This window comes from Hyla sarda, chromosome 2 (genome assembly GCF_029499605.1).
Source record: "Hyla sarda isolate aHylSar1 chromosome 2, aHylSar1.hap1, whole genome shotgun sequence".
Lineage (NCBI taxonomy): Eukaryota > Metazoa > Chordata > Amphibia > Anura > Hylidae > Hyla > Hyla sarda.
Window position 1 is genome coordinate 489815789 of NC_079190.1, and position 17393 is coordinate 489833181.

A 17393-nucleotide genomic window follows, 5' to 3' on the forward strand; every position below is an offset into this window, starting at 1 on the left:
TTGAAGGCAGCATCAACATACAATGCTTCTGTGTGTCGCGGCCATCGCAAAAACGGCTATCCGGCAGCGCTGACTGCTTCAGCTGCCGCTGTATAGCCGTTTAATGTGCCCCATGTGCCCTGCTGAAGGATACTTACATGTCCCTGCCGCCCTGGTCCGTCATTTCGCCGGTCCACTGCTGCGGCTGCCCTGCACCATCGCTCTCTGTCGCTGTCATCATGGCGGCGGCAGCAGTGGAGAGGCAAAATGACGGACCAGAGCTGCGAACTGACCAATAGGAGCAGCAGGGTATAATCTGTGGTACGAATCCCTCAACATATGATGGTTTCAACAAACGATGGTCCGTCTGGAACCAATTACCATCGCATGTTGAGGGACCACTGTACACCTGATCCATCTTTGTGAATGGTTACTGACGGACCACACTTCATGGCCAATATTGTATTGTTGTTGTGCCTAGCATTGTTGCCCTTAATGGTGTTTAGTAAAATTGTTTGGGGAATACATTTTTGTATATTTTTAATGCATACCAATAAGGTTTGATTTTGGGAAAGGGTCCAACTAAGGATGTGAGATAACTACTCGTGACATTTGTTACAATAGTTTTCTTCTGTTGCTGTGAGTAGCTGGCTCTACAGAACTCTTCCACAAAATTTGCCACCTAAGGTTTGGCAGAAAACTTAGGCCCTCTTCTTTGCAAGCTTGGGGACCCTAGGCATGCACTTGTGGTGTCCCAGCACCAATGGCTGTCCTGTGGCTTCAGACTGCTTCGGGCAGATCTGCAGCACCGGTGATGGACCCACTGAAAGACTTCTTGTTCTATTAAAGGAGATGTCTGGTATGGACTATTCCTATTCCATCCTGCCCGGGCTGCAAAAAAATAGAAAACAAACTTTCACTTACCTTCCTACATTCCCCCGGAGCTCCACAACAGCTGATCGGTCAGCCGGGCTGTCTACTTCCTACTTCCCTTAGCCCTGCTTGGCGGGTGATAGGCTGAAGTGCCGTGTGACGTCCCGGGCTAAGGGAAGTAGGAAGTAGACAGCCCGGCCAACCGATCAGCTGTTGTGGAGCTCCGGGGGAACATAGGAAGGTAAGTGAAAGTTTGTTTTCTCTTTTTTTGCAGCCTGAGCAGGATGGAACAGGAATAGTCTGTAGCGGACATCTCCTTTAATTATGCTTTGCATTCTATTGAGAAATGTATATATTTTTATTTTATATTTTATATTTATTTTATATTTATTTTATTGTTGTAATTCAGTTGTATGTTAAATATGTTACAGTACCCTTAAGAGAGGAGCTGTGTAAACCCCATTGGACCCTGCCTGCCTCGTCCGGTCTGTCCACGGTTGGAATCTGAAGTCATCTGTCGATCGGTTAGTGCAGGATTCTTTTCGGTGCTCTGCACTTACTTTGTTTAATTGGCAAACATAAATTTACTAACCTATTCATTTCGGAACATGTGTTTCACATTGTTTTTTTCACTTCTGTGTTTTAAATTACTTTATAAATACCAATTACTGGAACAAGGATTTGGCTCGTAAGTCTATGTTAGAAGAGTCCTCCTTTGTGGATCTTTTCAGTTGAAAATGGAAAGTGCGATTTTCACACCTTTCAGTACGAGCATTGTTTTTTTTCGTTTTTTTTTTCTGGCTGCCCTCCGTCTGTCCTGTCCCCTCCCCGCCCAGAGCTCTCCATCCTTTGAAGCCCCCAGGACTAGGACACATAAAGATTGTGACATGGCAGCGAGGACAGAGTGTGAGACCAGTAGAGATTTACTACGGAGGTGTGATGTATATATGAGGAAGAGCCAGGTCTTAGTACATAACTCTCCGGCACAACTTCCCGGCTCGGGATCTCCGGAGGGCTCTCATGCTTGTTTGAGTTGGCTGGTGGGCCAAGGCTCAACAGATGGTAGAGGCAGGTTTATAAGGGTATTAACTTTACTCTCGGCCTAATGTAGTGCTGAGTTTCATGAGAATAGCACCATATTCACTTCTCCGCGCATGATATTTTCTTTGAGAGCGGAGAAGTAGCCAGACACAGGAGACAGTTAATACCAAAGTCGGGGTCTCGAATGTAAAAGTTTAAGAGGAAACGTTAAATGGGAGCGTGGGGCTGGAAATGGCGATCATATAATAATTAGTCAGCTGGAAAAGTTTATCATTTCACATAAAGTTCCATTTGATTTTTGTCGCCACTTAATACTCTGCAGGTCCTGTGGGCATATCGGCTGTCGCTGCTGACAATTAGCCATGTATGGGGCTCTCTCCCTGGGCTGGTCATTGTTTCGTCTTTATTGCCGCTGGGTTACGGTGACACAATTTTATGTATTGTCAGCTCTCAGGCAGGACATAAATCAGAATTTAACATTCACACTTGCCTGTAACATGTGGAGCGCGGAGCATTGGTGAGGCTGGACGGCCCCTGTGTGAGAGTCAGTGGAGGTAAAATGTACAGTCAACGTGATAGAAAGTGAAAATAGATCCTGCGATGTCTATGAGGGGCGTACATCGACAATTCCATTAGAAAGAAATCATAAACTACCGTATCTTTCGCCGTATAAGACGCACTTTTTCTTCCCCAAAACTGGGGGGAAAAAGTCGGTGCGTCTTATACGGCGAATACACCCCTATCGCGGCGGTCCCTGCGGCCATCAACGGCCGGGACCCGCGGCTAATACAGGACATCACCGATCGTGGTGATGCCCTGTATTAACCCTTCAGACGCAGCGATCAAAGCTGACCGCCGCGTCTGAAGGGAAATTGACACTAACCCAGCTGTTCAGTCGGGCTGTTCTGGACCGCCGCGATTTCACTGCGGCGGTCCCGAACAGCCCGACTGAACAGCCGGGTTAGTGCTTACAGGACACCGGGAGGGACCTTACCTGCCTCCTCGGTGTCTTCTCCGCTCAGGGATCCCCTGTATGGCCGGCGCTCTCCTTCCTCGTCATCACGTCGTCGCGTACGTGCGTCGGCGTGCGTAACAACGTGATGGCGGCGACGGAGAGCGAGGATACCCGGCCGGCAGCAGAGATGTTCCGGAGCGACGGGGACACGGCGACAGCGATGGAGCGACATCCAGGGCAGCGGTGACGGGTCCGGAGCGGCGGGGACACACGTGAGTATTACCTCCTATCCAGTGGTCTTCAACCTGCGGACCTCCAGATGTTGCAAAACTACAACTCCCAGCATGCCCGGACAGCCAACGGCTGTCCGGGCATGCTGGGAGTTGTAGTTTTGCAACATCTGGAGGTCCGCAGGTTGAAGACCACTATTGGGTTCAAAATCTTTATTTTTTTAGATTTTGCACCTATAAATTGGGTGCGTCTTATACGCTGGTGCGTCCTATAGGGCGAAAAATACGGTAATTCAGGAAACAATGAGGAGACTAAAAAATATCTAAAATATTCTAAAAGTTCATCTGTTGTGCTGGCATTATAATCATTGTTATAGGTCGCACATCACCCTGCGATAAACATATAGATTTTTTCATTGGAATCCAATTCCACATGCGAAGATCCGCTACAGAAACTTTGACAGCAATGGGAGGCTGCTGCAACCGGATTCCCCATGGAATTCCCTAATGGAAATGCCAAACTCAACTTTTGTAGTGTGAACGTACCTTAAAGAAGAAATCCAGTGATAGATAGGGGATAAGTGTCTGATCGCTAGAGCTCCGACCACTGGAACCCCTCACGATCTCCCGCACGGGGCTCTGGCTCTGCTTCCGGAAATGACGTTTCGCACCCAGCACTGACTCTAGTCGAAACGCGACCCCTTATCACTCTGTGCTGCCAATATCGATCCTGGCAACGACCAAAGTTCTGTTTAGACCCTGTCATATTATCAGGGCTGTATAGTCTTAGGCTCCAATGAAAGCCTTTTTAGGGGATAAAAACATAAAAAAATGCTGCCACAGGAGGTAATCGGGAAGCTGAAAACAGCGGATGTGGGCAAACATGATGCAGGCGAACTATGGTGTTTATGTAACTAAATGCTACGTAACCCATGTAGCTAGAAGGGCGTTATGAAAGGTGCGTAACCCAACTGCTTCAGCTGTTTTTGGCTTCCCAACCACCTTCAGCAGTTGCAACAGGCTCAAGGGGGCCAGGAAGGTATTTAGGGGAAATAGGAATTTCCCTTTAAAGGGGTACTCCACTGGAAAACATTTTTTTTTTTTAATCAACTGGTGCCAGAAAGTTAAACAGATTTGTAAATTACTTCTATTTAAAAATCTTAATCCTTCCAGTACTTATTAGCTGTTATATGCTCCACAGGAATTCTTTTCTTTTTGCATTTCCTTTCTGTCTGACCACAGTGCTCTCTACTGACACCTCTGTCCATGTCAGGAACTGTTCAGAGCAGGAGCAAATACCCCATAGCAAACCTCTCCAGCTCTGGACAGTTCCTGACATGGACAGAGGTGTCAGCAGAGAGCACTGTGGTCAGACAGAAAGGAAATGCAAAAAAGGAAAGAACTTCCTGTGGAGCATATAACAGCTGATAAGTACTGGAAGGATTAAGATTTTTAAATAGAAGTAATTTACAAATCTGTTTAACTTTCTGGTGCGAGTTGATTTAAAAAAATTTTTTTACAGTGGAGTACCCCTTTAAGGCTACTATACATCTTTTAATGCCTGCCAGCTGAACGTTGATTTGTTAGATGGTTTTCTCTCTGGACCTCCCCATACACAAGAACGTTAATGGTGGCAAATCAACAACAAATCTGCACCCAAATCTGCATGATTGGCTGCATATTTGTCTCTGGATTTTGTTGCAGAAATGTTGTGGATTTTCTACTGTGGACAGTCCACAGCATTTTACAACCTGGGTGAAAGTACCCTACGGCTGGGTTCACATTGTGGAATTTCTGCCCGAGACCGAGCCGGCGGCACTAGGACCGCACGGACTGCATTGCCGTCCCCATAGACGGCAATGGATTTCTGGGTGGATCTTTTGAGACATCTGCTCAGAAATGCATTGACATCTATGGGTAAGGCAATGCAGTCCGCGTGATCCTAGTGCCGCCGGGTTGGTCTCTGGCAGAAATTCTGCCCAGAGATTCCGCAGTGTGAACCTAGCCTTATGGTCTATTCACTCGGCAGAATTTCCGCTTGCAGAATTCCGCCTCAAATTAAAGCCCATAGACTTCTATGGGATTCCGCACTCCCATTCACACTTCTGAATTTCCGCTTGCGGAAATTCAGAAGTGTGAATGGGAGTGCGGAATCCCATAGAAGTCTATGGGCTTTAGTTTGAGGTGGAATTCTGCAAGCAGGAAATTCTGCCGTGTGATTGGACCCTATGGCCCCTGGGTGGAGATTCCGATGCTGAAGCCTTCTACAGTCTTTAACCAAATTCTGCTGCATTGTGCACAGTGCAGAATTTTTGAAGCTCAAAGTCCAATTCCCGACTTTGCCTAAAGAATTAACAGGTTTATTCTTTTGGCAGAATCTGCTCAGAAATGCATTGCCGTCAATTGCACATCTCCACGCGGTCCTAACACCAATTCTTTGTGGAGGCTTCTGCTGCACATGGATTGTCCATCTTAAAGGAGTAGTCCAGTGGTGACCCAGTGGTGAACAACTTATCCCCTATCCTAAGGATAGGGGATAAGTTTGAGATCGCGGGGGGTCCGACCGCCAGGGCCCTCCACGATCTCCTGTACGGAGCCCCGACAGCCCGCGGGAAGGGGGCGTGTCGACCTCCGCACGAAGCGGCGGCCGACACGCCCCCTCAATACAACTCTATGGCGGAGCCGAAGCGCTGCCTTCGGCAATCTCCGGCTCTGCCATAGAGATGTATTGAGGGGGCGTGTCGGCTGCCGCTTCGTGCGGAGGTCAACACCGGCTATCTGGCCGGAGAGCCTGGCCCCCGTACAGAGAGATCGCAGGGGGCCCCAGCGGTCGGACCCCCCGCGATCTCAAACTTATCCCCTATCCTTAGGATAGGGGATAAGTTTTTCACCACTGGACTACTCCTTTAAATTTCTTAAAGTATTTTCTGTCTCTCTGTATATATATTTTTTCTATCTTTCTATATATGTTGCAGAACTCCAACTCCCAGCATGCCCTGACAGCTAAAAGCTGTACACTAAAGTGTTACCTACTGTTTTTCCGTAATCTTATAAATACCATTCACTGCGTCTCCTCGGGTTCCCTCCTGGATTAGATATGTATTAACTCATTAGAAATCATTAATGGTTGCGCCTGTATAAGTAAATTGCCCTATTACCCAGATCTAATGGAGCGTGCAGGTGAGAACAAGGAAAGGATTCCTGTGGTCCTGTATACAGAGCCTTTCTATGGGAACAGCTCATATAATAGCAGCAGTATAACCATACATCACCATCAAATATTTAAAGGGGTACTCCGGTGGAAAACATATATATTATAATTTATTTATTTTTAAATCAACTGGTGCCAGAAAGTTAAACAGATTTGTAAATTACTTCTATTAAAAAATCTTTACCCTTCCAGTACTTTTTAGCAGCTGTATGCTACAGAGGAAATTCTTTTCTTTTTGAATTTATTTTTTGTCTTGTCCAAAGTGCTCTCTGCTGACACCTCTGTCCGTGTCAGGAACTGTCCAGAGCAGGAGAAAAATCCCCATAGCAAACCTATGCTGCTCTGGACAGTTCCTGACACGGACAGAGGTGTCAGCAGAGAGCACTGTGGACAAGACAAAAAAGAAATTCAAAAAGAAAAGAATTTCCTTTGGAGCATACAGCTGCTTAAAAGTACTGGGAGGGTAAAGATTTTTTAATAGAATCATTTACAAATCTGTTTTACTTTCTGGCACCAGTTGACTTAAAAAAAATGGTTTCCACCGGAGTACCCCTTTAAGAAGGATATCATATGCACTTACTGTCATTAAAGGTATTATCTAGGAATTAAAAAAAACAGCACCACTCCTGCCCTCTTGTTGTGTGTGGTATTGCAGCTCAGTTCCATTCAAGTGAATGCAGCCAAGTTGTAATACCACAACTAGAGATGAGCGAACTTACAGTAAATTCGATTTGTCACAAACTTCTCGGCTCGGCAGTTGATGACTTATCCTGCATAAATTAGTTCAGCTTTCCGGTGCTCCTGTGTGCTGGAAAAGGTGGATACATTCCTAGGAGACTCTTTCCTAGGACTGTATCCACCTTTTCCAGCCCACCGGAGCACCGGAAAGCTGAACTAATTTACGCAGGAAAAGTCATCAACTGCCGAGCTGAGAAGTTCGTGACGAATCGAATTTACTGTAAGTTCGCTCATCTCTAACCACAACCAATGCTGTTTTCCTATTCCTGAATATTCAGTAAACCCCAATGGTGGCCCAAAATCACAGAGGTAGCCAAAGTCATCTGGTCTGATGTACCTACTTCCTACTACCTATTAAGTACCAAAGGTCCACTTGAGATTGGCCATTTACTTGTCAATTAAATTTTTTTCATTATTACCTATGATTACTATGTATAATCTTACAATAGAATATATTGTATTGTATTGAATAGACCATGTTAGGCCAAGTGAAGGACTTTGGGAAAAACATTGGGATATGACTTGTTGAAATGTTTTCTTTAAGAGGTGGTGGACAATCAAGGCCCACATGGTGAAGGCCCTTGGGGCCATTGCTTAATTTGCCCTATCGATAATCTGTCCCTGAAAGGACACTACAGTTTATGAAAGTAATACATAATTCATCACACATATACAGTGACCCCCCCCCCCCGACCTACGATGGCCCCGACATACGATCATTTCAACATACGATGCAGCATCAACATACGATGCTTTTGTATGTCGGGGCCATCGCATTAACCGCTATTCGGCAACGCAGACTGCTTCAGCTGCCACCGGATAGCCGTTTACGGTGCCCCGTGTGGTCCGCTGATGATCACTTACCTGTCCTCGGGGCTCCGGCGCGTCCTCTTCGGGATCCCCTGCATAGTCGGCGCTCTCCATCGTCGTCATCACGTAGCAGCGCACGCCGTCCCGTCATCCAATAGAAGGGGCGTGCGTAACGACGTGATGGCGGCGACGGAGAGCGAGGATGCCAGGGAAGCAGAGGCCTTGCCGGAGCGCCGGGGACATAACGGGGACGCGGTAACAGCGATGGAAGGCGACATCCAGGGCAGCGGTGACGGTCCGGAGCGGCGGGGATATGTGAGTATAACCTCCAATACCAGTGATCTTCAACCTACGGACCTCCAGATGTTGCAAAACTACAACTCCCAGCATGCCCGGACAGCCGTTGGCTGTCCGGGCATGCTGGGTGTTGTAGTTTTGCAACATCTGGAGGTCCGCAGGTTGTAGACCACTGTCCTATACTTTACATTGCACGGATCCCTCAACATACGACGGTTTCAACAAACGATGGTCCATTTGGAACGGATTACCATCGTATGTTGAGGGACCACTGTATATAGTGCAGTAACCACCAAATTCTGCCCAATGTAACCAGAACTAAAGTAGATTGGCACAAAAAGCTTAGAAACTTTACAAGTTATTGAGAATGTAAATGAAATGCTTCTGGGTAGGGGCTTCTCTTTGTCAGTTATCACTTAGATGTTAAATGGGCACTGTCACCAACTTTATTTTTTGATATGTTGTAGTACTTATGTACTACAACATATCTCTAATATACTTTTATTATTATTTTTTTTCATTAAAAAGGTTTAATTTACATTTAAAAACCGGCCACTGAAAAAGGACTGATTTTGGAGTGGCAATCAGTCCTTTTTCAGTTAGGCTGCACTCGCTCCCTGCCTGTCAATCAGACAGGCGGGAGCGAGCGTATTGGCTCCCGGCCACTGGCTACTGGCTGGGAGGCCACTCCTCCCGCACATCCCCGCCACCGCTGTCCCTGCACGCCCGCTGCCGGACTCTGCAGAAACTGCAAGTGTAATGAGGGAACGGGGTATGCGGGGAGGGGGGGGAGTAGGAGGGAACGGGCTAGTGCCGTAGGCGGGGGGGGGGGGGGGGGAATGGGCTAGCAAAAAAAAAAAAAAAGGATGGTGGGAGCTACCCTTTAAGTAAGTTAGGGCACTGTTACCGCTCTGTTCCATTGACACGTTCCAACCTCCGGCTGTTAACTGGAGCATTTAGTCTGTTATCTTGGGTTCATATGAGGTAGGTTATGCTTAACCATTAATTTATGCATTACCCAACTGAGGTATTTTTGCCCCCTTTCTTTAGGATACCCTTCACAGCCACCCAGGCACACCCCAGGCCTAATTATTCATGCAAATGGTACTCTACTCACGGTAAATGTAACCCGACCACAAATTTAGCTTGCATCAAACTGAATGGGGTCTTCAGTATGGTGTCACATAATGTTATTTACAAACAACACAATCACAATATGATGAAAACATTTAATCCTGTGTTATTTTATTTCTGTGGAGGTCTGAATAATCGGAAAATATTCCCAACTCCCTCCCCCCCTCGGACTTACCACATATGGAGAGCAACAGGATTTATCCATGTGCCCTCAGCTTAATAAATTATTATAAAATGTGACCCAATGTTACATATTTACAAGTCTGTCCAGTTATAGATATACAGTAAACATGAATATAAATACAAAGTTTGAAATGGATGAAGCAATTCTTCTCCGGTCAAACAAAGTCCCCGATCTGGTAACCGTGGCGAGATGTAGATGACCAAGATGACCAAGTACGTAAATGGCTACTTCTATGGACTGGTGTTGGCTTGCTCATTGGAACCCTTCTTGTGGTGTGTGATGGATGGATGTAGGGTACTTGATCGATGTTCTTCTGACACGCCGTAAAGAAGAGAATGATTCCGCCAATTACCGACAGGCCTCCTGAGATGAAGCCGACATAGAGAGCTTGGCCGATCTCAAATTTCATCCCGTAAGGGAGTGCAGGGTTATAAAAGTCTCGGACAACATCATTGGTCGACCATGCTACAGGAATGAGACATGTAAGTCCAGCGAGCAGAAAGGCCACTCCACCAAGGATGACAATCATCTTTTTAGCTGAAGACCCTTTGGCACATTGGGTGCATTTCATGCCAAACACAGAAACAACACATGCCAGGACTGAAAGGACACAAGATGTCACCATCATACCTCGTGCAATCTGAAGATCACGGGGAAGTGCCAACTGAGATTGATGGACTTGGCATTGGTAAATTCCAGTGGTGTGCCACACACATTCCATCCACAGGCCCTTCATGTATGCCACTGCTGTGATGATGTTGGTGCCAACGTGAGCAGTTCTCCACCAGTGAGGGAGCACCGTGGCAATAATGGTCCCAATAAAACCAAAAAGGGCTATGAAGAAGCCCAGTAACTGCAGTGCCATGCTTGCCATCGTCTTGAATCTGCCTTATTCTCTCCCAAATCCAACCAGACTTCTCTCCCAAATCCAACCAAATGTGTTTGAGGTCTCTCTCAGTTCTGCTTGTACTAATACCTTAAGATGGAGTGAGATAAGTTAAACATTATCTGAATCATTACTTTATTTGACCAGTAAGGGAAGGTCTACAAAAATCTAGCCCGAACATTAGCATATTAACTGTGTATGCGTCTAGTAAGGGTGAATTATGGGTTTTCCTCTCTAGAAAATTATATTCCAAATGTAGACAACAGGTAAAAAGTGATTGTGTTCAGATTTGTAGTGTAGAAGCTTAAAAATATTTGCAAATAAATGTTGTCCAAGACTTCTAAGGAATAAGAAAAAACATCATGTCATCGTGCCTTGTAGTTCTTTTACTATAACAGCAATGATGGTGTACAGTGTGGGAAAGAGGTGCTGATCTAACGCATTTCTCATCTATCAAGATACTTAAAGGGGTACTCCGGTGGAAAACATTTTTTTTTTTAAATCAACTGGGGTCAGAAAGTTTAACAGATTTGTAAATTACTTCTATTAAAAAATCTTTACCCTGCCAGTACTTATTAGCAGCTGTATGCTACCGAGGAAATTCTTTTCTTTTTTAATGTATTTTTTGTCTTGTCCACAGTGCTCTCTGCTGACACCTGATGCCCGTATCAGGAACTGTCCAGATCAGGAGAAAATCCCCATAGCAAACCTATGCTGCTCTGGACAGTTCCTGACTCAGACAGACGTGTCAGCAGAGAGCACTGTGGAATAGACAAAAAAGAAATTCAAAAAGAAAAGAATTTCCTCTGTAGCATACAGCTGCTAATAAGTAGTAAAAGGATTGAGATTTTTAAATAGAAGTAATTTACAAATCTGTTTAACTTTCTGGCACCAGTTCATTTAAAAAAAAAAAAAAGTTTTCCACCGGAGTACCCCTTTAACCCCTTAACGACGCAGGACGTATATTTACGTCCTGCGCTGGCTCCCGCGATATGCCGCGGGGTCACACGATGTCCCCGCGTCATATCGGGTCGGTCCCGGCGGCTATCAACGGCTGGGACCCGCGGCTAATACAGGACATCACCGATCGCGGTGATGCCCTGTATTAACACTTCAGACGCGGCGATCAAAGCTGACCGCCGCGTCTGAAGTGAAAGTATCCTGGCTGCTCAGTCGGGCTGTTCGGGACCGCCGCGGTGAAATCGCGACATTCCGAACAGCTTACAGGACACCGGGAGGGACCTTACCTGCCTACTCGGTGTCCGTTCGACGAATGACTGCTCCGTGCCTGAGATCCAGGCAGGAGCAGTCAAGGCAGGCAGATCCAGGCAGGAGCAGGCAGGAGATCAGTGTGTGCAGTGTTATAGGTCCCTATGGGACCTATAACACTGCAAAAAAAAAGTTTTAAAAAAAGTGTTAATAAAGGTCATTTAACCCCTTCCCTAATAAAAGTTTGAATCACTCCCTTTTCCCATAAAAAAAATAAACATATGTGGTATCGCCGTGTGCGTAAATGTCCGAACTATAAAAATATATAATTAATTAAACCGCACGGTCAATGGCGTACGTGCAAAAAATTCCAAAGTCCAAAAAAGCGTATTTTTGGTCACTTTTTATACCATTAAAAAATAAATAAGAAGTGATCAAAAAGTCCAATCAAAACAAAAGTTGTACCGATAAAAACTTCAGATCACGGCGCAAAAAATGAGGCCTCATACCGCCCTGTACGTGGAAAAATAAAAAAGTTATATGGGTCAGAAGAGGACATTTTTAAACGTATACATTTTCCTGCATGTAGTTATAATTTTTTCCAGAAGTGCGACAAAATCAAACCTATATAAGTAGGGGATCATTTTAACCGTATGGACCTACAGAATAATGATAAGGTGTCATTTTTACCGAAATATGCACTGCGTAGAAACGGAAGCCCCCAAAAGTTACAAAATGGCGTTTTTTCTTTGATTTTTGTCGCACAATGATTTTTTTTTTCCGTTTCGCCGTGAAATGTTGGGTAAAATGACTAATGTCACTGCAAAGTAGAATTGGTGGCGCAAAGAATAATAAGCCATAATATGGATTTTTAGGTGGAAAATTGAAAGTGTTATGATTTTTAAAATGTAAGGAGGAAAAAATGAAAGTGCAAAAACTGAAAAACCCTGAGTCCTTAAGGGGTTAAATCATAGCTTTAGGCAATGGGCATTTAGGCTAGGATCACATGTGCCTTGTTTTCTCCATTCATCTGTTCTGTCATTAGAAGAATAAAAAAATGTGAGCTGGCACATCCACTACATGCCGGACACCAATGACGTTCCACTGACCATTTTGACTTTAATGGGATCTGATGGGTCATGGTGTCCATGGTTTGATTGGACAAAAAAATCTGTACAGAGGCATCTAGATAGGCGTCCTATTACATCATGTTTACAGTTTTATACTTATATTGAGAAAAAACAAACAGTACCTTTCAATAGGATACGAAAACATGATATAAAAAGGGCCTTATAGCAATTTTATTTTAAATATTAAAGGAGTACTCCAGCGCGCACTATTTTCATGTTATCCCGTCCAGGCTGCAAAATAAAAGAAAACACACTTTCTCTTACCTGCCAACGAGCCCCCGGAGCTCCGGTACAGGTGTTCGGTCCCCGGGCTGTATTCTTCTTACTTCCTGTTAGCCCGGCACGTCACACGGAGCTTCAGCCTATCACTGGCCGAGGCGGGACATTGCTGCGGCCGGTAACAGGCTGAAGCTCCATGTGACGTGCCGGGCTAACAGGAAGTAAGAAGAATACAGCCCGGGGACCGAACACCTGTACCGGAGTGTACCGGAGCTCCGAGGGCTCGTTGGCAGGTAAGAGAAAGTGTGTTTTCTTTTATTTTGCAGCCCGGACGGGATAAAAGGAAAAAAGTGCGCGCCGGAGTACTCCTTTAACCCTGGTTGTAGTTTTTTTTTTTTATTTGGCACTTACACTATACAGTGACCCCCCCCCCGACCTACGATGGCTCCGACATACGATCATTTCAACATACGATGGCCTCTCAGAGGCAGCATCAACATACGATGCTTTTGTATGTCGGGGCCATCGCATAGACGGCTATCCGGCAGCGCAGACTACTTCAGCTGCCACCGGATAGCCGTTTACGGTGCCCCGTGTGGTCCTCTGATGATCACTTACCTGTCCTCTTCGGGATCCCCTGCATTGTCAGCGCTCTCCATCGTCGTCATCACGTCGCTGAGCACGCCGTCCCGTCATCCAATAGGAGCAGCGTGCGTAACGACGTGATGGCGGCGACAGAGAGCGAGGATGCCGGGGAAGCAGAGGCCTTGCCCTTGCCGATGGAAGGCGATATCCAGGGAAGCGGTGACGAGCGGTGACGGTCTGGAGCGGTGGGGACACGTAAGTATAACCTCCAATACCAGTGGTCTTCAACCTGCCAACCTCCAGATGTTGCAAAACTACAACTCCCAGCATGCCCGGACAGCCGTTGCCTGTCCGGGCATGCTGAGTGTTGTAGTTTTGCAACATCTGGAGGTCCGCAGGTTGTAGATCACTGTCCTATACTTTACATTGCACGGATCCCTCAACATGCAATGGTTTCAACAAACGATGGTCCATTTGGAACGGATTACCATCGTATGTTGAGGGACCACTGTACTAATATTGACAACTATGAAAATATTGTTATATTTGGAGCTAATAAAGTTAGAGCAGAGACCACACTTCAAGGTCAATCATTCAACTAAATTGACACTTTGAGAAGTCATTAACATTATTGGTCGGAGGAAATACCGTTCTATGTTAATGGAACCTGGAATGTTTACTTTCCTAATGACCGCTGCTATTTTTAGAAGCCATTAATGCGCTATTTTTAGAAGCCATTAATGCACTATTTTTAGTTCTCCGCTTTAAGGCAAAAAAAAAAGTAACTTTCTAAATTTGGAAAATTTGTGCTAAATGTAACTTGACTTTTGTGGATGCGGAAATATCTAACTTAATAATGTGTGACCCATTACATTATGTGGTGTGACGTTTTGGAAGTAACGTTTTTCCATGATCGGTTCTGTATTACATGTGTAGGTGTCACGTTTGGCCGGCTGAATGCTGATACTTAGACAAAAAAACTAAAAAATTAAATCTGGTTGTAGATTGGGACAGTTTCCCCATTCATGACTACATGCATTTTTATTTACGGTAGGTATTTATTTATTTTTTTAGCACGTGCTTATACATTTAAAAGCTATTGAAGGGGTATTTAAAAAACTAACTGCTGACTGCTAAAGCTATAAAATAACAAAACTAAACAGTACTCACCTTACTCGCTTCAGCAATGATACGCCATTCTTCGCAATGCTTCAGCTTACTTACCCTTATGAAGTGCTGTCCCATCACTCCTGATGACATTCTAAACACCCGGCAGACAAGAGTCTTAGGTTTGGAGCATCATCAGGAGAGGCAGGGCAGCGCATCATCAGAAAAGGCTAGAGAGTGCATCATCAGGAGAGGCAGGACAGCGCATCATCAGAAGAGGCTGGAGAGCGCATCATCAGAAAAGGCTGGAGAGCGCATCATCAGGAGAGGCAGGGCAGCGCATCATTAGAAAAGGCTAGAGAGCGCATCATCAGGAGAGGCAGGACAGCGCATCATCAGAAGAGGCTGGAGAGTGCATCATCAGAAAAGGCTGGAGAGCGCATCATCAGGAGAGGCAGGACAGCGCATCATCAGGAGAGTTAGGACAACGTATCATCAGGGTTAGGGCCCATATACACTATGGAAATTCTTCTCAGAGTTATTCTGACAGCAGGACAGCGCATCATAAGGAGAGTTAGGACAGCATATCTTTAGAAGAGGCAGGATAGCACATTATCAGGAGAGGGAGGACAGCGCATCATTAGGAGAGGCAGGATAACACATTATCAGGAGAGGGAGGACAGCGCATCATTAGGAGAGGCAGGATAGCACATTATCAGGAGAGGGAGGACAGCGCATCATTAGGAGAGGCAGGATAACACATTATCAGGAGAGGGAGGACAGCGCATCATTAGGAGAGGCAGGATAGCACATTATCAGGAGAGGGAGGACAGCGCATCATTAGGAGAGGTTGAACAGCACATCACCAGAAGAGGCAGAATAGCACATCATCAGGAGAAGGAGGACAGCACATCTTCGGGAGAGGCAGGACAGCGCATCAGTAGGAGAAGCAGGATAGCACATTATCAGGAAAGGCAGGACAGCTCATCTTCAGGAGTGGCAGGACAGCGCATCTTCAAGTAGGACAGAGCATCATCAGGAGAGGCAGGAAAGCGCATCTTCAGGAGAGGCAGGACAGTGCATCTTCAGGAGAGGCAGGACAGCGCATCATTAGGAGAGGCAGGATAACACATTATCAGGAGAGGGAGGACAGCGCATCATTAGGAGAGGCAGGATAGCACATTATCAGGAGAGGGAGGACAGCGCATCATTAGGAGAGGTTGAACAGCACATCACCAGAAGAGGCAGAATAGCACATCATCAGGAGAAGGAGGACAGCACATCTTCGGGAGAGGCAGGACAGCGCATCAGTAGGAGAAGCAGGATAGCACATTATCAGGAAAGGCAGGACAGCTCATCTTCAGGAGTGGCAGGACAGCGCATCTTCAAGTAGGACAGAGCATCATCAGGAGAGGCAGGAAAGCGCATCTTCAGGAGAGGCAGGACAGTGCATCTTCAGGAGAGGCAGGACAGCGCATCTTCAGGAGAGGCAGGACAGTGCATCATCAGGAGAGGCAGGACAGCGCATCTTCAGGATAGGCAGGACAGTGCATCATCAGGAGAGGCAGGACAGCGCATCTTCAGGAGAGGCAGGACAGTGCATCTTCAGGCAGGACAGCGTATCTTCAGGAGAGTCAGGACAGTGCATCATCAGGAGAGAGAGGACAGCGCATCATCAGGAGAGGCATTTATTTTTGCAGCTAAAATTTTAAAAAATTGTTGCGCTCCCTGTAATATATGTCATTTATATATTATCTTTTTCCATTTACATTTTTCATTCACTTTTTTTATTTTTTTTATTTACACAACGGACTGCGGACAGAATTAGCAAGCAACCGCATGTAACATCGTACGATCCTCTCCCTGGTCATCCACTGGGAATACCGGACCGGACAGAACTCACATCCCAGGGACGCCATCATCAGACCTGTTGCCTCTATCCTGGTTATAACTACTCTACTACTACTACACTAAGGATCTACATTGTACCTGGTTAACTTCCTACAAGATCCGTATGATAATCAACTGAACTGTCCATATGTCTGCTATTCATCCTCTTCTATAACCTAATTGAGGACTATCCAATGTACTCACGTCATCAAACATCATGTATCTATACATGTGAAGGCACACTGACTGTCGTGCAGGGTCCCTAGTAACCCTTCTCCAAGTCCTCACTAATCCATGACGAGCTACCTGCAGCAATACAGAGTAGCGAAACGCGTTGGATGTGTATGGTTTCACTCATATATGCATAATGAGATCTTAAGTTATGCTTTGCGGACAACTGCTTATGTCTGGTGTACAAATACTGTCCTATACCCCTGGGCAACACCCACGGGTACAATTTATTACTTTATCTACCACATGTTATTGTCTCCTATATACCGTATTTTTCGCCATATAAGACGCTCCGGCATATAAGACGCACCCAATTTTAAAGGATGAAAATGTAGAAAAAAAAAATTCTGAACCAAATACAATGTAAAGTATAGGACAGTGATCTTCAACCTGCGGACCTCCAGATGTTGCAAAACTACAACTCCCGGCATGCCCAGACAGCCGTTGGCTGTCCGGGCATGCCAGGAGTTGTAGTTTTGCAACATCTGGAGGTCCGCAGGTTGAAGACCACTGGTATAGGAGGTAGTACTCATGTGTACCCGCCGCTCCAGACCCGTCACCACTCGTCACTGCTGCCCTGGATGTCGCCCTCCATCGCTGTCGCCGCGTCCCCGGGGTGTCCCCGTGGCTCCGGAACGTCTCTGCTGCCCGCTATCCTCGCTCTCCATCGCCGCCATCATGTCG

General features: G+C 45.9%; 1 protein-coding gene across 1 annotated transcript; it reads right to left on the reverse strand.

Moving 5' to 3' along the window:
• Window positions 1–9439: 9439 nt before the first annotated feature.
• On the reverse strand, window positions 9440–10458 carry CLDN14 (claudin 14). The gene has a single exon (XM_056560899.1). It carries the CDS (start codon window positions 10324–10326, stop codon window positions 9607–9609), a length of 720 nt encoding a protein of 239 aa, XP_056416874.1. The 5' UTR covers window positions 10327–10458; the 3' UTR covers window positions 9440–9606.
• Between the last annotated feature and the right edge of the window lie 6935 nt (window positions 10459–17393).